The sequence below is a fragment of the Vipera ursinii genome (assembly GCF_947247035.1).
Source record: "Vipera ursinii genome assembly, chromosome: 2".
NCBI lineage: Eukaryota > Metazoa > Chordata > Lepidosauria > Squamata > Viperidae > Vipera > Vipera ursinii.
This window is the reverse complement of record NC_139513.1, coordinates 263,974,814-263,998,998: the sequence shown is the minus strand read 5'-3', so window position 1 is coordinate 263,998,998 and position 24,185 is coordinate 263,974,814. Positions and strand designations below refer to the sequence as shown.

Below are 24,185 nucleotides of genomic sequence, written 5' to 3'. Positions count from 1 at the left end.
TCATTAGTTCCAAACTGGTTGTATAAACCCATTTTGGGTGTATTATTTCTAATGGATTTAAAAAATAATTATTAAATTATTAAAAAATATTATTTTTTAAAAATCTGGGACTATAGATTATTAATCCCTGAATAATGTAACACTAATTAAAGATCTATTTCACACTCTTCAGTCCTACAATGGGTGTCTGAGGAATATGTGTGCAAGTGAATACTATCACCAACCATATTTTGTGCAAATTAGCATTAAGAAAATATTAAATTTATGGCTGACAAAAAATACAGCAACAAGTGATTTTAATTCTGATCATTTAGGACTTTTCTAGGCTATTTATTTATTTATTTTTGGGACTTATATGCCGCCCTATCTCCCGAAGGACTCAGGGCGGCTAACAACAATAAAAACAACAATATAAAAGTTAAAAGAAATTAAATAAACAGCCCCAATAAATAAGTTAAACTAAACAATTAAAATTAAAAACATTTTTAAAAACCCTGTCGTCAGTCCAGGTCAGCCTGATGAAAAAGGAAAGTTTTAAGGCCGCGGCGAAAGGACCGGAGATCCGGGGCCATCCGGAGCTCAAAGGGGAGTTGGTTCCACAGGGCTGGCGCTCCCACAGAGAAGGCCCTTGAGTTGAGCAACCATTTGAAAGTGAGTAAAGATGGCACAGAAATGGCCTAATGCAATCTGCCTTAGCATTAGGGTTGGCTGCTGCATTTCAAACAAATAAAATTGTGTCTTTAAGTTAACATCTCTTGATTTTAGCCCTGCAAAATCTGTTTGCTGAAAAATGGAAAAATGAACAAAAACATTACCTTCTTATTTTTGAGGTAGGCTTTTTTGGCAGAAATGCGACCACGCCTTGCTTCTAGTTGACGGACTTTCTGTTGTAATTTCTGCAACTCTTCTCTTTGCAAATGTATGGATGCGGCCATATCTTCTTTTTCAAGCATGGCTTCCATACTTTCATAAGTATCATAATATACTACTTCATCTCTTTTTTCTGTCACAAAATTCCAAGTCATTTAATAATTTTAAACATATATTCAGGTAAGCAAAACCATAGTACAAAATGTATGCAACAATCTGAAAACTTTTTTTAAAAAAATTATTGTAGATATAATTAAAAGATTAGAACATCTATATCTGCCTATGCCCTAGGAGAGAAACAACCACAAAATCACTTACAAACTAGATTACAGAACAGAGGTTTTCCCTGACTTTTTAACTGGCTTTTAATTTATACTGTTTTTGATTCTGAATTATTGCTTTGGTGCTACTTAGTTTATGCTGTTTATGCATTTTAATTGAATGGTCTCTCTCTCTTTCTCTCTCTCTCTCTCTCTCTCTCTCTCTCTCTCTCTCTCTCTGTGTGTGTGTGTGTGTGTGTGTGTGTGTGTGTGTGTGTATAAAAATAAATTTGGATTACTGACAAAGAATTAAAGGGAGACTGATATAGCTATTTCAAGCTTCTTTGCTCTCATCAGTCAGCCACACCCTTCTGAGATTCGAACCTAGGCTGCTTTGCATGTTAAGCAGTTGTTTTAAACTCTAGGCCACAGGCTCTTTCTCACTTTGTTAACTGCATTAGGGAAGGAAGAGAAACACTCAAGACACACACACAAGCACTACTGAATGAGGTAGTCAGTAAACAAAGACTACCTATCAGTCACACCAGTCAATAGTACTAGTCAATAGTAGATATAAAACAAATATATGTCACCTGAAATAAGTCTTTTAATGCTTTCAAGTTGTGCTGTCAGAAATAGTTCTTCACACTTCAGAATTTCAAACTGCACTTCATACAATTGAAGTTGCAGGTCATAGTAATCAGCTTCGAGTTCATCCAAATGAGCTATAGCTTCTGTGCCCCCTTGCAAGCTCTGCATCTACATTTTAAAAAAAAGATTAATAACTACATCAAAAAGGTTATAAATCTTAATCTTACCACAAAATAACTGCAAAATATTCCATCATGGAGCAGGACATATTAAATTAGAAATCAAAGGAAAGTAAATATTATTATTCATAACCATAACAGGATTATTAATAATCCTATTATTCATGATAATAGCTCAATTTTATATGCATTATCAAAGATCATTTTTTATTTTTGTAGAAAGAAAATCTTTAGATAAATTTTCAAAATTTAACATAATAAAATATCTTACTGTGCTTGGAAATAGTTTAATGGCCCAACAAAAGTTTATGGGGGAGAAAGAGACCCACTCTTCTACACATATTCATGTGTCCAATACATATATATTGGATTAATACAGCAGAGTGAATTTTAATAGACTGTTTTAGTATAATCTTTTTTTTCTAAAAGTTTTCTTTGCCATATATTCAACGTAGCTACATTTGTCCTCACATGTTGTTAAGATGCTAATTCAGCAAACATAATACCACAAAAATTTGATTTTTAAAAATAAAATAGTAAATTGAAGCAACATTATTTAGTTAGTAAAAACAACAGTGACCCAGTTTCAAAAGGAAATCTTTTCAGAATCTACTTGGAAACAACTCTTTGGGGCCCCTGAACACACCTCATCCCAAACATTAAATTGAAAGTTTAAACTTAATTCCAAGCATTACGTTGAAGGCATGTAAATATATCTGATATATTTGTAATTCTCTAAAGCAGGGGTCCCCAACCCCTGGCCCACCGCCTACTACTGGGCTGTGGTCAATTTGCAACTGGCAATGTGAGCAGCGGTCCGGTGAACATGCGCACGCACAGCTCGACTGGAGCAAGTGGTGGGCTGGCATGCACATGCACAGCTCAATTAGTTGAACATGTGCATATACACTGGCCTGTTGCTTGCGTGAGTCAAGCTGTGTGCATGTACTGGTCTATTATTCATGCAGTCCAGTTCCCCCCCGCAGCCAGGATGCCAAGCCGCAAAAGTTGGGGACCGCTGCTCAATGATATAGGATTTTTGGTTGTCATCATAATGACAATGGCTGGCAGCAGAACTGTAAGGTAGGATCTCATCTTCCGCCCAGAAAGTTTTCATCTTAATACCACAGATAAATGCCTACCTTTCACATATTTGTGCATAAGTACTTTAAAAAAATAAGCAAGCCTTGTTTAAAGAAAGTAACCACACTGGTCTATTGAAATGTTGCCAGAGAAAAATAATCAGAATGACACTGATGTGAATCAAATAAGAAATTCAGTCTAGTAACCTTCTCTTGCAACATTTAGTTCTCTCTGCTTTAAAAAAAATGAGAAAGACTGAAAATCTGTGGCTCACTAATGAGAAGCTGCAATCCTTTTATTCTTCTTGGCTAAAATTACACTTTTAATAGGTTAGTTCTTATGAAATATTAGCAACTGGTAGAAGATCACTAATCTGGTAGAGGAGAAGGCTTTTTCCTATGTAGTACCCAAGCTATGGAATGTCTCCCTAGAGATGGACATATGTCCTTTGTTCTCCTAATGTTTGAAAAAGGATAGAATAATCCACTTGGAAGAAGGATTATTAATGTATTTATGCATGTAATTCATATTCTTTCAATCACAATGATTTAGTCATTGTTTTAAAGAATATTATTAAATAATATCCATAAAAGAAAAATAAGTACTAGACAAAACAGAAAAAAGAGTGAACTACTAATTACATGACTTTGAATTTATTTATTGAAATTATTTTATCCAGCCTCTCCAATAGCTACACAATAGCTCTTAATTAATTTCTAATCTCTTTTCAAAGCAAATTTTAATCACTAGCCAACAATTTTACTCGTGAAGTTCCTGTCAATTATCCTGAAATTTAGCACTACAAAATAATTTTCAAGTTTCCTTTTAAGTTGAATACTCATCAATTATTACCTCTTCTTTTAATGCATGCTTCTTCTGTTCTAAACAGATTTCTTTTGCTCTCATCAATTGCAAAGTATCTTTAGACACTGCATACTGAAGTTTTTCCATTCGTTCCACTGCTGCTGCCCAAGCTGCCTTACCAAACTTTTTCTGGTCTGCTCGCATACGATCATATACAGCTGTAAATAAAATTTAATAGCAGGCTTATCATACTTGGAAATAGTTTTATTATAAATCCTATTTAAGTATATCAGCTTCCTCTTTATGCAAATAAATGTTACAAGCTTCAAAGCAGTAGTTATTTTAATAAAATGTTTGGGTTGGGTTTTTTTGTAATGTAGTATTTTTATTCTTATTTAATGTGCTCTACAGATTGAAGTTATTAAATGGCCAAATTATTTGTATTATTTAAAGCAACTGGAGAAAACACACCAAACCAATTAGTGGAAAATTAAGGGGGAAATTGTAGAAAAAATTGTTTCTTTAATTATAGTTTTGGTATAATTAAAAAGTTATAAACAGAAAAGAAAGTATCCATAGATTTTAGCTAAGAACCAATAGCTTCTTAACTTATGTAAGTATTGAATTTATAAAGGAAGAAATCTGAAGGGGACAAGAAAAGTGTAAGAGACACTGATTTCAAGAGTGAAACTCAATATAAACTTATTTCTCAAACTTCAATTCCTTGTGTTCAAAGTGGAATGTACCCCACTTCACAGAATGATGCTAATAATCGTATTATAGAACACCTTTCCCATATAATATCACAGACTGGATAAGCCCCTTCAATCAGGGAAAACCATACCAACTGGTGATTTGAGAAGAGAGATTTACATAGAACAATTATAATTTGAAAAACTGTAAAGTTGCAAGACTGTTGAACACATAAAATTTTTTTAGACAGACAGCTCTAGCAGCAAATGTAAAATAGCTTGTCCATTACCTTTTTGTGCTTTTGCTGTTATTTCGAAGTACTTTACTGTAAGGTCCTGTATAGATAATACAGCCATATGAGCCTTCCGTTGCCAGTCAGCATCTTCTTTTTGAAGGCTTTCAATTCTTCTAGGTCCTAGGTAATCATTCTCTATGGAAATCTGAAAATAAATCAACTCACTATATCCATCATGAAATAAATGGCAAGGGACAAGCAAGTAAACATATAATCCTGCAAAGATTAAATAAGGAAAATTGCTTAAAATATTATCATGGACTTTCCTGAACAGTAACAAAATATTTGAGAAAAATGCAAAATGAACTAATGGTAATTGGACAAACTCTGTTTAAAATATCATTCAGTCCTCCTTTATAATTTTGCTTATTTGCTTATCAAATCTTATGTCCTTTTTCCTATTACTGAAAAGGAAAATGATAGAAACAAGACACTGCAATCAGATCTAGGGAATAAAAAAAACTAGAGATGTAAAGGTAAAGGAAACAAAGTAAGCACATAAAGAGACATCTGAAAAAAATCTCTCTACCTTCATCTCTCTAATTACTAAATTTTCAAAGCACATCTTCCTATTCTTTAAAAGTCTTGCAAATGGAGAAAGCTCCAGGGAACTTGTTAGGCATTTAGAAAAAAGAAGCACTCTAGATAGGGGGCAGGCAAAGGATGCTGGAGTACGAAAACAAGAAGAGAACAAACAGTGGAAGGAATTCTCTTAGTAGAAAAATACTTAAAATACTGTATTGAACAGCATTTTTAAAAAGTCTGAAAAGGGTGTTGTGACATCCTTTCCTCTCTTCACATCCTAATTACACTGGAAAGGAAAGCAATTGAGGAAAACTTTACAGATGACACTAAATTAGAAAATAGTCTCTGTCCAATTATCTACTTCCAGGCAACCTAATGTTCCCTGAGCACTTTTACTTGATAAGAATAAACAGTTCCTGCCCCTTACTTTTGGTCAAGTAGTTTGCTGAAGATTATTCACCATAGCTAAGCATTGGGGCATGGGATTTATTTTTCGACATATGGTCATTCTTTTCTTTTTTTACCTAAGTATCTCTTTTCTATCATTGGAAGAGACCTGGTAATATGTTAACAGAATAAGACAGCCAGTAGCTGCACTTCAAATTAAAGTTTAGAAGAGTGAATTACTCATGTTTAAGACTGTAGGTCCTAAAGAATCAAAATTCCTATAATAAGTTACCATTTATTGGAAGGATATATTTGGAAGAAAAAGTGCACTGATGGCATAATGGTAAATAGTTAAGTAAATAATAATAATAATAATAATAATAATAATAATAATAATAATAATAATAATAATAATGATGATGATGATGATGATGATGATGTTGTTGGAAGGGACCTTGGAGGTCATCTAGTCCAACCCCCTGCTCAGGCAGGAAACCCTATACCATTTCAGGCAAATGGCTGTCCAGTCTCTTCTTAAAAACATCCAGTGTTGGAGCATTCACCTCCTCTGGAGACAGGTTGTTCCACTGGTTAATTGTTCTAACTGTCAGGAAGTTTCTCCTTAGTTCTAGGCTGCTTCTCTCCTTGACTAGTTTCCATCCGTTGCTTCTTGTCCTGCTTTCAGGTGCTTTGGAGAATAGCTTGACTCCCTCTTCTTTGTGGCAGCCCCTGAGATATTGGAACACTGCTATCGTGTCAACCCTCACTCTTCTCTTCGTTAAACTACACATACCCAATTCCAGCAACCGTTCCCTATGTTTTAGCCTCCAGTCCCCCAATCATCTTTTTTATGTTTTATTATTATGCCATCAGTGCAGTACAGTATGCATCCCCAAGAAGAAACCATGTGGCCAAGGAACGAACCATTCTGTTTTGTTGCCTTAACACAAACTGCAAAGTTCTGCAGCACTGTGCAGACATTATTAAGGAAGCAAAATACAGTGGTTCATCCTTGGATTGTGTGACTGCCTCACGGAAGCAGCCAACATTCTGACATACCTGCAAGAAACTGCAGGCATGCTGAAAATGATGGTCACTTCTGGGAGGCAGCCATGTGGCCTAGGGGCATATGGCTTGGTCTCTTTCCCCAACATGAGGTCTGGAAATCTTCAAAACATGCATTGTATGCATTGGGTGATGGCCATGTGGGGAATAGGCCTAAGGTTTGTGCAATCCTGGTAGGGCAGCATGGATGGAAAGAGAGGCAGGGGGATGTTGCAATGTCCCTCCAGTTGCTCATAAAGGTGAATGAGTGCATGGGAGCTGCAGTGGCCATAACTTTGAAACGAGGTTATAAGTAGCTTGGGGGGGGGGGCTGTCATAACTTCAAATAGCCATTAGGTAAACAGTTGGAATTGAGAACTACCTGTACTGCAATTAAGCTAACTTAAATCTCCTACTATTGTTAACAAGAATTCATTATATTTAGAGGTTTGCTACGAAAATATTTAGTTATGGATGTAGAAATAACTGGATGGTTCAGAAGACAGCACAGTTATACAAATGATTTGTAAAATCGGCAGTGTAGTCCATAACAAATGCCACTTGGTATTTTTTTCATCATTCTGCTACAACTTAAAACTGATCATCTAACTGGTAACTCTGACATAACCCTAGAATTTCAAGTTTGTTCAAAAGAAAAACACAACAGTTTTCTTATTCTATTGATTCTATAAAAATATTTCGCAGCTTGGAAGCATTTAACTGCTAAAGGCTCAAAACCCAGAGCATATCTGATCCACACAGTTTCAGTAACTGAGTAAGATATTCCTTACTCACTAAAAAGAACAGTTCAATACGTTAGAAAGTTAAACCAAATCCATTTGTGTTCAAAGATCAAACATCTTTTCTCATAGCCAAGTCTTTTATTTGCCTTCTCCACAAATACTTTAACTAAGAAATCAGAAGGGACAATAAAGCTTAAAAAGCATGAACAAAAGCCATTCTTGTACTTCTAATTTTGATCTAACCCAAGACACAAACTTTTACAGCTTTCAGAAAGTGTGACAAATATTAAACAAAATGCCCAAAATATCACATGGAATGAAAAGGTTCACTTCTTATGATGTCAAATAATATTTCACATTGTATATTGCTGATTTTGTACCTTTATTTGCTGTCTTCTGAGCATTGCAAGTTCCCTCATATCTCGGAATGGTTGCAATAAATATTGATAGAGTTCTGTGGTGGCTTCAGCAAGACTACCATATGCATCATCTTCCATTTGATATAATTCCAGCAACTCCACCATGCTTTCTGTATTCTTGTGTTTTTCCAGAAGCTGTGCAAAAGTGAAAGAAAATATTAAAGTATTATTAAATTTAAAATATGAAACCCTATGAAATCAGGCATAGGAGCTCATAATTTTGGCTACTAACATTCATCCTAGTATCTCAATGTACGATATTGGTATCTTAATCACGCTCCATATTTCTTCTTAAATTATAAAACAAAAATAGCTAAGAAATTTGATCTGCCCCCCTTTTTTATTTGAACACCATGGTATCCAAGTATTAGCTATTGGTTACATTCATTTATTTGTTTACTTATATTGCTGTTCCAATCCAGCGGGCTGTGGACTTATAAAGATAACATATTATTTACTAAAAGCCTTTTCATATCATAAAGTTTTGATTCTTCCAGTATATTGTCCAGCTATAGAACCTTCTATCTGATGTAGAATTATGCAGTATTTTCTACACTGTCCACAGTTTAAGGATAATATGCACGGAATTCAGGAATTTAATTGCTTATATTGTAAGTCTCACTATCCAGAACAGTAAAAAATACAAAGCATCCGTTCTTGAAAGGTTAACCTACAGATTAATTTTTATCCCATAGCATAGACATCCGTGGAGGGAGGAGGGACAAAATTAGCATCATGATATGTTGGTGCAGAAGTCACAACTTACGTACTTGTGTCAGATTTTGGATGGTGTTTACATCATGATGTCATTGTGGGTATTCTTATTCTGACACAATCTTGGCTTGTTGCAGATACTGCTGACACATAGATAGCTGTGCACAGGCATCTGTGCATAGAAACACACACATGCACAGAACACTCACAGATATCATGCAAGAAGAAAGCCTGGATAAGGTTTAGCAAGCATTTAAGACTCTTCCTTTCCCAGTAATGAATGAAACCATTTTAATATACATAGTAAGCAGGAGAGAGAGAGCAAGTCCTCTATGCTAATCCTGGGTGATTATACTTACTTCATCATCATCACCACCACCACCACCACCACAGTTTTAGCCATTGTCTATCCACTGCAGGATGAATGCTTCTTCTGCATGTTTCCAACCAATATACTAATACTTTGCATGATCTTGATTCTATGCCTCTGTTTATACAACCCAGAATTGTATTAGCTTCTTTGGTTGCTGATGCATACTGCTGGCTTATAGTCAAGTGATCATCCACTAGGATTCCAAGGTCCCTCTCACAGTTACTGTTTTTAAGCCAGGTCTCGCCCAATATGTATTTGTACCTTTGGTTTTTTCCTGCCTAAATGTAAGACTTTGTTTTTCTCCACATTGAAACCCATAATTCGTTGCCATTATTTCAAACTTTTGTAAGGGGTGCGAGAATATATCAGAAGCATTGTAGGGTTGCGGGGTATAGAAAAAGTTGGGAACCGCTGATGTAATAGAATCAATATAAAAATAGAATAAAACTAAAGTTTTTTTAGTTTTAATATACTGTGTGTGTGTGTGTGTGTGTGTGTATACCTACAGAGGAAATCACTATTCTGGACAAGCAGTTAAAGAAGGCAGATTATAGATATAATGCAGCTATAGCCACATCCATTAAAAAATGACCTTTAGGGCTAATGGAAATGAAATTCAAGTGCTGCAATTTTTGGAAGCCTGACTTGATTGTGGGGCTGACCAAATACATAAACCCGCCTTCCTTTTCTAAATGCAGTTCCTTAACATTTGCTTGTTTAAAGAATTTACATGGCTGTCCAAGTCAAACACTGCAACCTCTGGATGGCATACGATACAGCCCCTCCTCCCCATGTACCTTAAAGCAAGATAAAGAATTTCAGCCTTTGTGAAGACCAACAGAGTCAGGTCCAGAGGTATTTTGGGAGGATGGGTAGAAATTGTTCCAGATGACTGGTGTCACAATGGAGAAGACATAAGATCCTTATGGGCAGCTTTGTGACCTAAAACTAATTCTTACCTCAAACCTGGTATCAGAAACTTGAGAATCCCGGCTGTAAAACATCCTTTTATGAGTACAAATATTCTCTCACTTATAATGTGAAATATATTTTACCTTTACAGTTTATCTTCATTTAGCTAACATAAATGGGACTGCCGTATTTCCTCAAAAATAAGACCCAGTGTTATTTATTATTTTTTAGCCTTCAAAAGAGGCACCAAATCTTATTTTTGGGGGGGTCTTTTGCACTCACCTCACACTAGCGGCACCGATAACCCTGCCCAGCCAGCCCACTTCTTCTGCAGCTGCAGGAGAAGCTTCATTCTGCATCTGAGAATGAAGCTACGGCCTGCATTTTGCAGTCAGAGGCCTTTCCGGAAGAGAACCGAGAAGTGGACTGAAATTTGGGCTCCATTGTAATCAAAAGTCGAGGACTACCTGTATCTGTTTAGGAAGACTTCCTCTCCCTAAAACTATCTGCCTGTCTCACCAGAAAAAGTAGGGTAGGCATGCTTCAGGTTCTTTTCCTTAAACATTGCCTTTTGTGGGTCCTGGAAGCTGCCTTCTCCTTTGCAATCCCCAGACCCCCTCCCCCTGGAGATTTAACTTCCAAAGAGCATCAAGACCTGGCTCTCCTCCCAGGCACTGAGATTGGGTGAGGTCATAATGGGAGAAGAAAGTGTTGCGGTGACAGTTTTTTCTGTTTTTCCTACTTTTGTATTGTTCTGGTTTCGGCATTATGCTGTTTTACAGTTTGCTTTTTAAGATGGATGGCTACAGAAATGTTTTAAATAAATCGTTTTAGTGCCAAGTCACAAGACCAAAACTACAGAAAATAATTCTAAGAGCATCTTTTTTTCCTGTTTGTAGGGTTTTAGAGAGCAAAAGTTCATTCCTGCTTTACTTTTCCTTTATGTAGATGGAAAGAATTCTGTGTGCTCTCACAAACTTCTAATACTCAGACATATCAACTCGCGACGTCACATGATGTCACACAACATATCAGGACGATTTTGCCATTGCCCGCAATGGGGTGGGCGTGGCTTCCACATGACGCATCCAGCCTGCAGGCCGGCAATTTGACAACCCTGAACTAGGTAAAGGCTGATGCTAGATTAATAAATTGGCTGTCTGACTCAATTTCTTAAGAAAGAGGAGAAGAATGTCTAGGCTTTTATAATGTATGCTTTTTCCATTTTAATATGTGCATGAACAATTTAATATGATCTATTTTGTGTACTTTTATATTATTACAATATTGTAATATTGTAAATATAAGATAAAAATAGTAAATTCCTCTGCCTTTTTTTCTTTTATTATCCTTCAAACAAAGAATAATAGAATATTATAGGATGGACTATTCCTGATATGGAAGCTTTTTGGTTATTATTTAGCAAATCAAGATATATCAATCTCAAACACATTTTGGTGAGTTTTAAATTGTCTGGAAGAGATGAAACTGACATCAACCTTAGATGATGATGATGATGATGATGATGATGATGATGATGATGATGATGTCATCCATTCAGTCACATCTGACTCTTGGCCAAGTATGTGATTAGTAAGCTGAAGATTTACTTCCTTTTTAAATACAAATTCTCTTGTCTGCAGTAGACAGACCAGAATGCAAGAATGCCATGCCTCAGATAGAGTTAGCCAATCAGAGTATTACACACAGAATAATCACAGTACTTCCTGGTTATAATCCAATTTAATATAGTTTTAATTAAAGCCTTGGGGAAGAAAAGAGAGAGAATATAAACACTTCCTCCCTAGCAGTGCCTGTGTCTTTTCATACATATCAATTAAACATATCTAATTTTACAAATTTACAGGCTTTCTTCTCTGCCACAGTAAAGATCCAAACTTTTCAAGCAAGTTGGAAAACATGACAACCGCTAAATAATGTATTAAAATTATGAGCAGAGCAATACAAATTAAGTTATATAAAGTGGAAAGCTGCCCTATAAAAAATAAAGATCTAAATTAGCCCTGCCAATCTGAGGTAGAGGAAGAGAACATGGAGGTCATGCAATTAGTGATTCTACATTAAAAAGAATTATAAAACATTAGAGAAAAAAAAGATTTATCAAATAAAGCACTGTCAATTCTTTTTTTTTTTATTGAAAAGTTTTATAATACAATTTTCCATTAAAAACCCCCATCCCCCTCCACCCTCCCCTCCCTACCTCCCCCCTACCTCTTCCCTCCCCCCTTACCTCCCCCCTTCCCCCCTCCCTCTTCCCTCCCCTCCCTCCCCCCCACCCCCCTCCCCCCCCGGACTTCCCAGAGCTAAATACAAGGTATATATATATAAAAGCAATCATAAGCAACCATATACTAACAACCATAAATTCTAAAATCCATCACTCTCTAACTTATATAAGAACAAACAAAACTTAACATTATTAAATATATATAAAAAAAAATAGGAAAAGAAAAGAAAAAACACGAAAGAAGACTTATTCGAATGCTAGATAAAACTTCTTAACCCTATACTTATTCTGGATAAACTCAATCCACTTTCTCCATTCCATAATATAACGTTCTTGCGAGTGATCTTTCAAATAAGCCGATATCTTCGCCATCTCTGCCAGGTCGGAAACCTTTAAAGTCCATTCTTCTATAGTCGGCAGCTCCTCTTTCTTCCAATATTGTCCTATCAAAAGTCTTGCTGCCGTGACTAAATTCAGCATCAACTTGAAGTCCACCACTGTAGCATCAACAATTATTCCCAACAAAAAAAATTGCGGACAAAACTTTATCCTCCTTTTAAAGATCTTCTGTATATTCCACCAAATTTTAATCCAAAAGGCCTTAACCTTTTTACATGTCCACCATATGTGAAAATATGTTGCATCTTCAACCCCGCACCTCCAACACTTAGGCTGATAATTCGGGTACATACTTGCAAGCTTTTTAGGATCTAAATGCCATCTATAAAACATCTTATAAAAATTCTCTCTTAAATTTTGAGCTTGAGTAAATTTCACATTCCTCACCCAGATCTTCTCCCACATGTCCATTGTAATAACTTCCTGGATATTTTGGGCCCATTTTATCATACAGTCCTTAACAAGCTCTGTTTCTGAATCAATCTCTATCAATGCAAGATATATCCGTTTAATATGTGCAGGTCCCTGATTTCTAATTTGCTTTATCAGATTTTCATCAATCGTTGCAAATCCAATTTTCTGGTCTTCTTTCCACCTGGCCCGTAACTGAGTATATTGAAACCATGTTTGAACAACCTTCTCTTCTCGCAAGAAGCTATATGATTTCAAGCACCAAACATTCCTTTCCAAACTTAAAATTTCCTTGTAGGTAGTCTCATCGTGTTTGAAACCAGCATGTATATTTTCTATTGCGTGTTTTGGAATTGCCCACAATGGTATCTTACAACTTAGCTTATGTCTATACTTCTTCCAAACTCTCAGCAATGCCTGTCTTAAAATATGCGTCCTAAACACAGTACCTACCTTCTTATCATACAACAAATATGCATGCCAGCCAAACAACAAATCATGGCCCTCAAGATTTAATAACCTCGATTGCGTCAAATTGATCCAATCACTTATTCCTACTAATGCAGCAGCTTCATAATATAATTTAAAATTAGGCAATTTAAGGCCACCTCTCTCACGAATATCCTGCATAATCTTAAGTTTAACTCGTGGCTTTTTCCCTGCCCACACAAATTTATTGATACCACGCTGCCATTCCTCCAAATTAGAGTCTTTCTTAAGAATCGGTATCATTTGGAATAAAAATAAAAATTTGGGCAGGACATTCATTTTCACTGCTGCAATCCGTCCCAACAAAGTCAATTGCAATTTTTGCCAACTCTCCAATTCTTTTTGAGTTTTCCCCCACAATTTTTCATAATTATTTTTATATAGCTTTGTATTCGAGGGCGACAAAATTACCCCCAAATATTTAACCCTTTTAACAATCTCAAATCCAGTTAATCCTTCCAAGAAGGCCTTCTGTGACACTGTCATGTTTCTAGCCAAAATTTTAGTTTTCTGTATGTTTACTTTAAATCCAGAAACCTTCCCATATTGTGTTATTATCTCTATCAGGTCCACAACAGAGTTCTCTGGCTGGGTCACTGTAACAACCAGATCATCTGCAAATGCTCTCAATCTATAGTCCTGATCTCCAACTTGTATCCCCTTAATTTTTTCCGAATTCCGAATCTTGTTCAATAATATCTCTAAAGTTAATACAAATAACAAGGGCGATAACGGACATCCTTGCCTTGTACCCCTCTCAATATTACATACTGCCGTCAGACTATTGTTAACTATGATTCGGGCAGTTTGCTTTTGATATAATGCCCTAATCGGCTGTAAGAAATTTTCCCCAAAATCCATTTTATCTAACATTCTCAACAGAAATTGCCAATTCAATTGATCAAAAGCCTTTTCAGCATCTAAAAAGATTAGCGCTGCAGAGATCTGGTTGTGCCTTTCCAAATACTCTAACACATCAACTATATGTCTAACATTATTTTTCATTTGCCTACCACTAATAAACCCCGTTTGATCCCCATGAATCACCTGTTGCAGAACCCTCATCAGTCTATTAGCCAAAACCTTAGCAAATATCTTATAATCTGTATTTAAAAGCGAAATCGGTCTGTAATTTTTAACTTGAGTAGCATCCTGATCTTCCTTCGGAATCAATGAGATAAAAGCTGTTCTCCAAGACGGTGGCACCTTTCCCCCCCTCTGGATTGTCTGGAACAGTTCCTTTAACGGTTTTATCATCTCAAATTGTAAATTTTTATAAAAAGCCGCAGACAAGCCATCTGTACCGGGCGCCTTATCAACCTTCAAATCCTTAATTGCTGTAAGGATTTCTTCTTCTGTGATCAGTTGGTTAATCCCCTCTCTTTGTGCTTGCGTAAGGACCGGAATATTAGCATTCTCCAAATATTTATCAATGTCTTTTACCTCAATTTCCTCTTTGGTATATAGTTTCGAATAAAAATCCACAAAAGCATCCTTAATAAGATTCTGTTGAAACACGACCCTTCCTTTATATTCAATCTTGTCTATATTAGAGGCCCTTTGTTTCTTCCTCAGTCTATAGGCTAACCATCTGCCTGGTTTATTAGCGTTGCAAAAAGTATTATGCCTAGCAAACCGCAGATTGGTTGCCACTTGGTCTGCCATTAATTTATCAAATTGTCCTCTTAACAGCCTAATAGCCTCTTTAATCTTCACGTCCCCTGGATTCAAAATCAAAGCCCTTTCTTTTTCCTTTATTTCATTCTCCAGTTCTTTCCTTCTGGTTTCCACTACACGTCTACGTCTATTATTCATATATATCAACACACCTCTCATATAGGCCTTACTAGCATCCCAAACCATATCCATAGAGGTACCCTTATTCATATTAATCTCAAAAAAATCCTTCATCCGCTGTTTACATTCTTCCACATTTCTCTGATCTCTAAACAAGTTCTCATTTAGGCGCCACGAGCGCCTGTCTCTTTTCTCCTTATCAATCTCCAACCAAACTGGACTGTGGTCTGAAATAGTTCTTGCACATATCTTCACTTTTTTAGTTCTCAAAAAGAAATCATTAGTCAACAAAATAAAATCAATCCTTGAGAAAGATTGGTGTCTGTCAGAGTAAAAAGTATAATCCTTCTCCTGCAGGTGCCTCTCCCGCCAGATATCTCGCAATTCGAGATCATCCTTCAATTCAAAAAAAGTTTTAGGCAGTCTGGCGTGGCTTGGAATACGCTTAAAAGCTCCAGCTTTATCCAAGTGTACATCCAGAACACCATTCCAATCTCCCATAATAATAAAAGATTTATAATCCAACTGGGTAAGCTTTGTATGAAGTAAGCTAAAAAAATCAGCTTGTTGTTGGTTAGGTGCATATAGTCCAACTAGAAGCATCTTTTTACCTTCTAAGAGCAGCTCAATCATAACATATCTTCCATGCTTATCTGCTTCAATTAAGTCTGCTGTTAAGGCACTTTTAACATAAACAACTACTCCATTTTTCTTATTCTCTGCAGAGGCAACAAAATGCGTACCCAGTCTCGAGTTCAGTAAATACTTTTGATCCAAAACTCTAATATGCGTTTCTTGCAAGCATATAACATCTATCTTAAATTGCTTTAAATATTGAAAAACTTTCTTCCTCTTCTGCGGTGAATTTAGTCCATTAACATTCCAAGTTAAAAATTTAGTTGCCATGCATATCATCCAGAAGCCCTTGGACCACAGCCTTGATAGGACTAACTTCTTTAGGCCGTGCCCCTCCCACAGCTTGACTGTATGTACGTTGCGAAGAAACTGAAGACTTTTGCTGATCTTGTTCTATTATTTTCTTTGCTCGTTTTAAAGCAGCACGCGTCACTCTTTGCTCTCTAGGATCATCCAAAGAAGTTGTAACTTGATCTCCTCCCACGCCACTTTCCTCTGTTTCCTCCTCTTGTTGTTCTTCTTCTCCAGATCCTTTTCCAGCTTCCAGGAGCGTTAATGGGGTTGCTTTTAGGACATTATTGTAGAAATCACGCGCTTGCTTCACAGTAATCAACCGGTACCTTTTACCTTCATGCATCACCATCAGCCCCTGAGGAATCTCCCATCTGAACCTTATATCTCTTTGCTTGAGCTCATGCACGAGGAATGTATAATCCTTCCCCTTAAAATCCTTGGAGGAATTTCTTTTAAAACCAAAACTTCTTGTTCAGCAATCACCACTTTAACATCATAGGCAGCTTGTATAATTTGATCTCTGATCTCTCTTTTTGCAAAATAAACCACCACATCTCTAGGCAACTTCCTCTGTCTGGCAATCCATGAATTCACCCGAAACACTTTATCCATAGCTGCTCTTATTTCAGATGCTGGCAGGTTTAATACTTCTTCAAAAGCCTCAGAGATCAGCTGCTTCAAATCTTCTTTAGTATCCTCTTTTAAGCCTCTGATTCTGACAGCAAACTGCATCTGGTAAAATTGGGCTAAGCTTAAGTCCTTCTCCAGTTTGTCTCTTACATTTTCATTCTCTCTTACTTTAACTTCTAATATAGCATTCCTTTGAGCCAAATCATCCATCTTTTCATCTAATTCTTCCACACATTCCGCCACTTTATGCACTGAAGACAAAATGTCTACCTTCATCACGCTGAGCTTCTGTTCCATCCTCTCTTCCATTCTCTCCTCCAGTTTCTCCAATTTCTCCTCCATCTGCGCAAATTTGTCAGCCATTGATTGATTAATTGAGTCCAAAAGTTTATCCACAGCATCTCGAAACTCCTTCGCTGTCAGCGCTTCAGAAGGGTGCAACGCCTGTAAAGATGATTGTTGCACTGGCGAGGATCCACCACTCCGAAGAGTTTTAGGGGGAGGTTTCGCCGCCATCTTTTAATCCTCAAATATGACGCACTTTCACTTAGAGTTTAAAAAGTTCAAGTAGTTAGAGAGTATAATAAAATAAGCCTCTTCACCTTTATCTCTTGTATCGCTCTGCCTGCTCCTTTAAATCATAGTCCTTTCTTCAGGCAGGGATGGTTCGCAGACGCCTGGCTCTGCTCCAAAAAGTTCAGAGCAGACACGCCGGCCAGCTGGGAGCAACCCAGGCTTCGGGGGAGTTCAATCCTTCAGCCGCCCAAGCTCCGAGCTCAGGCGGCCTCGGAGAACTCAACCCCTACCTGGGGCCTCACCCCCTCCTCTTCTCCCGAGGAGGGGGCTTCAATTTCGCCCGAACAGCTGTTCGGCGCTGTTACGGGCGAAAAAAACAAACAGCTGAGCCGCGGGCAGCCCGGGAAGGCTGTCTTCGGCGCCGCGACGCCACCGGAAGTCCCACTGTCAATTCTTATACATACACCCTACAATAGGGAGCATTCTGAATTTGTAATCTTCCCAGATGGCTTCTGAGAACAAAATAAATGAGGGAAGCCAGATATTCTTAATGATTGAATGATTCACTTAACAACTGCAGTGATCCACTTAACAACTGTGACAAGAAAGATTGTAACATGTTTTGCTTAGCAATGGGAAATTTGGGCTCAACTGTGGATGTAAGTCGAGGACTAACTGAATACAAAATGTATTTTACTTACTTACTTACTTACTTACTTACTTACTTACTTACTTATTTATTTGGATTTATATACTGCCCTTCTCCCAAGGGACTCGGGGCAGTGTACAGGGCAATTAAAACACTATAAACAACACATAATATACAAAAATTAAAATGAAATTAAATCAAATAGCCCTAAACAATAAACACATTCTAAAATTTAAAATTTTTAAAATTTAAGATCTAAAATCCCAATCCCTCAGTCCAGGCCGGCAAGTTCAAATAGCCAAGTCTTCAGGTCGCGGCAAAAAGAGCGAAGGTCGGGAGCTATCCGGAGCTCAACAGGAAGCTGATTCCAGAGGGCAGGCGTGCCCACAGAGAATGCTCTCCCCCTGGGGGCCGCCTGTCAACATTCCCTAACCGACGGCACCCTGAGGAGGCCCTCTCTGTGGGAGCGCACAGGGTGGGAAGTTAACGCCGGCAAAAGGTACTCCCATAAATAACCCAGACCCATGCCATTTAGGGCTTTATAGGTCATCCCCAGCACCTTAAATCTCACCTGGAAGACAACCGGAAGCCAATGCAGCTTGCGGAGCAGAGGTGTTACATGGGAGTATCGGGAGACCCCCATCACAACTCGCACGGCCGCATTCTGCACCAGCTGGAGCCTCCGAGTGGTATTCAAGGGCAGCCCCATGTAGAGAGCGTTGCAGTAGTCTATCCGAGAGGTCACGAGCGCATGAGTGATTGTGCGTAGGGCATCTCGGTCCAAGTAGGGCCGCAACTGGCGCACCAGGCGAACCTGGGCAAAAGCCCCCCTGGTCACAGCTCCTATATGATCTTCAAAACTGAGCTGTGAATCAAGGACGACACCCAAGTTGCGAGCCCTATCTACGGGGGGTAACACCTCACCCCCTATATTAACATCATGTATGTGCATATACATACATTAATGCTGGGAGAGAGAAAAAGATTGCAGGGAGATGTTTTCAGGACATATAGGAAGAGGCTGCAGAGCCACAGAATTCATATATATCCTATGTTCCAACCCACTTATATAACAGGTACAGAACTACGGCAACCCTATAAATGATATTACCAAACAGTAACTGATGGCAACAGGAACAAGCCATTTATTTTAAAAAAATAAAAACAGTAAAGCTTAAAACAACAACTACATCCTTTCTCTCCCCACCTTCCTCAGTCCATGCTAGTAAAATTTGGGATGCTTCAAGCTCTGATTTCAGAACACTCTATAAGCAATAAAATGTGCTAGATGTCTAAAATATTGTCCAGATAATAGTCAACTAATGAAGGCTATTCTGTTAACCAATGAATTCTCCCAATGATAAGAGACAGCCAAATTAGTTAAAATATATCTTGGATGCTAAACAAGGAGCACTATTAGAATGAATGGGATTAAAAATAAAAGAAATGATTTTATATGGAACTGAAGTAAGTGGTGAAATGAGTATTTTAAAGATCTGTAAGAACACAACAGTGATATCTCAAAGAATGGAAATGAAACAAATGCTATAATGGTTAGTATCCAATTAAAAATGATGAAAGTTATAAATGCAGTGAGAATATTGGGAAATAGTAAAGTTTCCAGTATATTAGTATAACAGCAGAAATGTTAAAATACAGATGTTATTTGATTATGGGGTGTTTAATGTATTTATTGCATATTTGTGCATCTCTGCGCGAGCCCTGCTTGAAAAATGAAAGAACACCATCATGCAGGAAGAGAGTAAGAATGAATGATAAATAGTAACAGAATAAACAATGTCATAAGTGTGTCTGGAAAGGTGTTTGGCAAAATTTAGTAGCCCCAATTTGGAAAATACAGTACAGTTTTATGCAGGGTGAAGTATGTACAGGCCAGACCTTTTCTTTTCAGTAGCTGACTGATAAATGTGAGAAAGTTTATTGTAAATGGATTTAAAGAAAGCATAGACTTAAAATACAGAATAGTTCATGTGAAAATGGAATTGAAAGTTGATAGCTGAATGGGAACAGTAAACGGTAGAAGTAAATCATGAATGCAAATAAACTAAATGCTTAATGAATGATTCAAAACTATGCTAAGAGCATGACAAGGATTTGTGGTATCATCTTGATCAATACATGCATTGACAAACATATTAAGAAATGTTTTTGGTGGTAAGAGAGGTATATTGGCTGGGGATATGGATGTACTTTATATGCAGATTATGAGTTGCTGGCTAAGAACTTAATATTTTGCAACAAATATTAATAATGACACAACCATGATGTGAAAATTAATATATCAAAGGCCAAAGTAGCATTTGACTAAACAATGGAGTGGCCAATTACAATTACAAATTATACGTGAGTGGAGAAAAGTAGATGTAAGATACGCACACACACACTAAGGGATACAAAAATGAAGAAATGCAAAGATATGCAAATGCTAGCGGAAAAGTAGTAAGACCATATGGGCTGTTGCAAGGAGTGAACATTTGAAAAAAAATAATGAAATATCTATATATATTTCAATATTACAAGATAAATAATTGTGTCGTGGGAAGCTTGAAAATAATGGCAATGGATTACTTATGAAGTATACAGGGAGTGCAGAATTATTAGGCAAATGAGTATTTTGACCACATCATCCTCTTTATGCATGTTGTCTTACTCCAAGCTGTATAGGCTCGAAAGCCTACTACCAATTAAGCATATTAGGTGATGTGCATCTCTGTAATGAGAAGGGGTGTGGTCTAATGACATCAACACCCTGTATCAGGTGTGCATAATTATTAGGCAACTTCCTTTCCTTTGGCAAAATGGGTCAAAAGAAGGACTTGACAGGCTCAGAAAAGTCAAAAATAGTGAGATATCTTGCAGAGGGATGCAGCACTCTTAAAATTGCAAAGCTTCTGAAGCGTGATCATCGAACAATCAAGCGTTTCATTCAAAATAGTCAACAGGGTCGCAAGAAGCGTGTGGAGAAACCAAGGCGCAAAATAACTGCCCATGAACTGAGAAAAGTCAAGCGTGCAGCTGCCAAGATGCCACTTGCCACCAGTTTGGCCATATTTCAGAGCTGCAACATCACTGGAGTGCCCAAAAGCACAAGGTGTGCAATACTCAGAGACATGGCCAAGGTAAGAAAGGCTGAAAGACGACCACCACTGAACAAGACACACAAGCTGAAACGTCAAGACTGGGCCAAGAAATATCTCAAGACTGATTTTTCTAAGGTTTTATGGACTGATGAAATGAGAGTGAGTCTTGATGGGCCAGATGGATGGGCCCGTGGCTGGATTGGTAAAGGGCAGAGAGCTCCAGTCCGACTCAGACGCCAGCAAGGTGGAGGTGGAGTACTGGTTTGGGCTGGAATCATCAAAGATGAGCTTGTGGAGCCTTTTCGGGTTGAGGATGGAGTCAAGCTCAACTCCCAGTCCTACTGCCAGTTTCTGGAAGACACCTTCTTCAAGCAGTGGTACAGGAAGAAGTCTGCATCCTTCAAGAAAAACATGATTTTCATGCAGGACAATGCTCCATCACACGCGTCCAAGTACTCCACAGCGTGGCTGGCAAGAAAGGGTATAAAAGAAGGAAATCTAATGACATGGCCTCCTTGTTCACCTGATCTGAACCCCATTGAGAACCTGTGGTCCATCATCAAATGTGAGATTTACAAGGAGGGAAAACAGTACACCTCTCTGAACAGTGTCTGGGAGGCTGTGGTTGCTGCTGCACGCAATGTTGATGGTGAACAGATCAAAACACTGACAGAATCCATGGATGGCAGGCTTTTGAGTGTCCTTGCAAAGAAAGGTGGCTATATTGGTCACTGATTTGTTTTTGTTATGTTTTTGAATGTCAGAAATGTATATTTGTGAATGTTGAGATGTTATATTGGTTTCACTGGTAAAAATAAATAATTGAAATGGGTATATATTTGTTTTTTGTTAAGTTGCCTAATAATTATGCACAGTAATAGTCACCTGCACAAACAGATATCCCCCTAAAATAGCTATAACTAAAAACAAACTAAAAACTACTTCCAAAAATATTCAGCTTTGATATTAATAAGTTTTTTGGGTTCATTGAGAACATGGTTGTTGTTCAATAATAAAATTAATCCTCAAAAATACAACTTGCCTAATAATTCTGCACTCCCTGTACAAAGATAGACAAGTAGAAATTGTTGTGACTCAGGGCCAGCCTGTGGGTCCGACAGCCGGCTCCGATGTATCGGAGGACTCAGATGAGGGGGAGGAGGGAGACGAACCGGCTGATGATGGTTTGGAGGCTTTGCAGAGCCCTCAGCCGGGGACCTCTTCTCAGCTGCGTGAGCCCGATAGTGCGGAAGATGATGACCCACAGCTGGCCCTGTTCAAGGACGCCCGACGCAGGAGGCAGTCGAGCAGGAACAAACAAAGAAAGGCTGTGGGACTCCTCGGGAGGAGGCACAGGGAGACCACGCCCTGAGCTCTCAATAAAAAGAGTGTTTGGGGAGGGGCTGGTTGCTGAAAGCAACTCTTCCGCTTGAGAAGACAAGCTCTAGTGTTTTTGTTAACTGCGTAATAAATCTTGGCAGACGCCTTTTAGCCTTGAACGTTCTCCAGTCTCTTCTATCTGAATAGGGGTTTGCCTTACTACAAGGCTAGAAGAGGGCTGGTTCAGAACAGAAATAGTATCAATAATGAAGTATATTTTTCCCTATTTTGTTATGTGAAAATGAGAATTGATATGTCAGAAGCATAAAAGTTGAATAGAGTTGAAATGGGTTATTAAGAAGTACAGACAGTAAAGAAAGAAGAGATAGGATCAAGACAAAATGGATGCTGAATAAATGTGAATTATATAGAAAAGTTGAATGAGCAGTTCAAAAGGAAAGTAATTTGGTTATAGAGAGAATCCAAGAGGACTGCATCATAAAACAAATATATAAAGGAAGAGTGATGGATTGACAGGAAGGAGAAACACTAATGAGACCCTCAAAAAGAGTGTTGAAGAGTTTTAAAAATTAAATGCAATGTATGAATTGGTGTACGGAGGATAGAACCAGGAATAGTTTCCAAGAATGGAAAGATATGGACAATAATTGTGAATGGCACCTATATAAAAGATGTAGTTATGTTTCTTTTTTAGTCCTCTGCACTCCTTTACCATTTTTATTCTTTTTCTACACTTAATCTATCTTTTTAATCTGAAAGGATCCATTATATAGAAATTAAATTAAATATAAACTTTTCTTTAAAAATGTTCATACTGTTTATTAGATGTATATCCTACCTTTTCTCCAGGCGCACAAGGAAGCCTTATCTTTCTTCACTTTAATTCTACAGCAACCACCCCTTTAAGTGGTTAGGCTGAGGGACAATGACTGGCTCAGAGTTAGCCACTGAATTTCCATGGCTGAGTTTGAGATTAGAAAATAATACAGGTAGTTCTCAATTTACGACTACAATTAGGACCAGAATCTACACCATAAGTGATATAGTTAAGTAAATCATGCCCATTTTTATAATATTTTTGCTACAGTCTTAAGTGAATTTGGCTTTCCCCACCACAAACTTCTCTCAGGCTACCAACAAGTGCTTTGCTTGTTGGCAGCTCTGGGGAAGGTTACTAGTGGTGATCATGTGACCCTGCTCTGGGATACTGCAACTGTTGTAATTACATGCCAATTGCCAAGAACCCAAATTTTGATCATGTGATGGTCATAAATGCAAGGACAGGTCATAAATGACTTTTCTCAGTACTGTAACTTTGAAGGTCATTAAACAAATGGTTGTAAGTTGAGGAGTACCCATAGCATGTACCACTATGAAAGAGACAAATTCTATATGATGAGATTTAAAGTGCCACTTTATCTTTTATATTATCTTTTAAAGTAACTTAGGCTATCAATATTCTTCTACTTTCAATTTTAAGTATTAATATTAAATATTAAAATAATTTTGGCATAGAAGCAATTTTACAATTCCAACCATTATATTTGCAAAATTATTGTAGAAAGTATCAAGTTTTACATTTAATATGAAGTTCTAATAATCAGGTCTAAACTTGAGTTGCATAGCTCAACAGGAATGTGTGACTAAAGAAAACCTTGTCAAAGCTAATTCTAAATAAAAGGAATTTATCAGCACATATGGCTTTTCTTATTTCGTCCAAAGTATGGAGTCATTCAACTGACCATCAGAATAAATCTTAATAAAAGGGCATATTAATATATA

The 24,185-nt window shown here is 37.5% G+C and overlaps 2 protein-coding genes across 3 annotated transcripts in view; both read right to left on the bottom strand.

Annotated features, from left to right (window-relative positions):
- The window catches only part of JMY (junction mediating and regulatory protein, p53 cofactor), a 55,431-nt gene that overhangs the window by 27,209 nt on the left and 4,037 nt on the right, over window positions 1-24,185 (bottom strand). For both annotated transcript variants that reach the window (XR_014491278.1, XM_083353113.1), the window contains exons 2-6: window positions 7,855-8,028; window positions 4,770-4,920; window positions 3,836-4,005; window positions 1,724-1,889; window positions 816-1,003 (exon numbers count right to left, since the gene is read on the bottom strand). Coding sequence is in view for 1 of the 2 variants with exons in the window: in XM_083353113.1 (XP_083209239.1) it covers window positions 816-1,003; window positions 1,724-1,889; window positions 3,836-4,005; window positions 4,770-4,920; window positions 7,855-8,028 (849 nt within the window). In the remaining variant the exon portion in view is untranslated. The remainder of the gene's footprint in view (window positions 1-815; window positions 1,004-1,723; window positions 1,890-3,835; window positions 4,006-4,769; window positions 4,921-7,854; window positions 8,029-24,185) is intronic.
- SCAMP1 (secretory carrier membrane protein 1) overlaps window positions 21,900-24,185 on the bottom strand; it is a 319,758-nt gene continuing 317,472 nt past the window's right edge. The window contains exon 11 of the transcript XR_014491279.1: window positions 21,900-22,122. The gene's annotated coding sequence lies outside the window, so the exon portion shown is untranslated. The remainder of the gene's footprint in view (window positions 22,123-24,185) is intronic.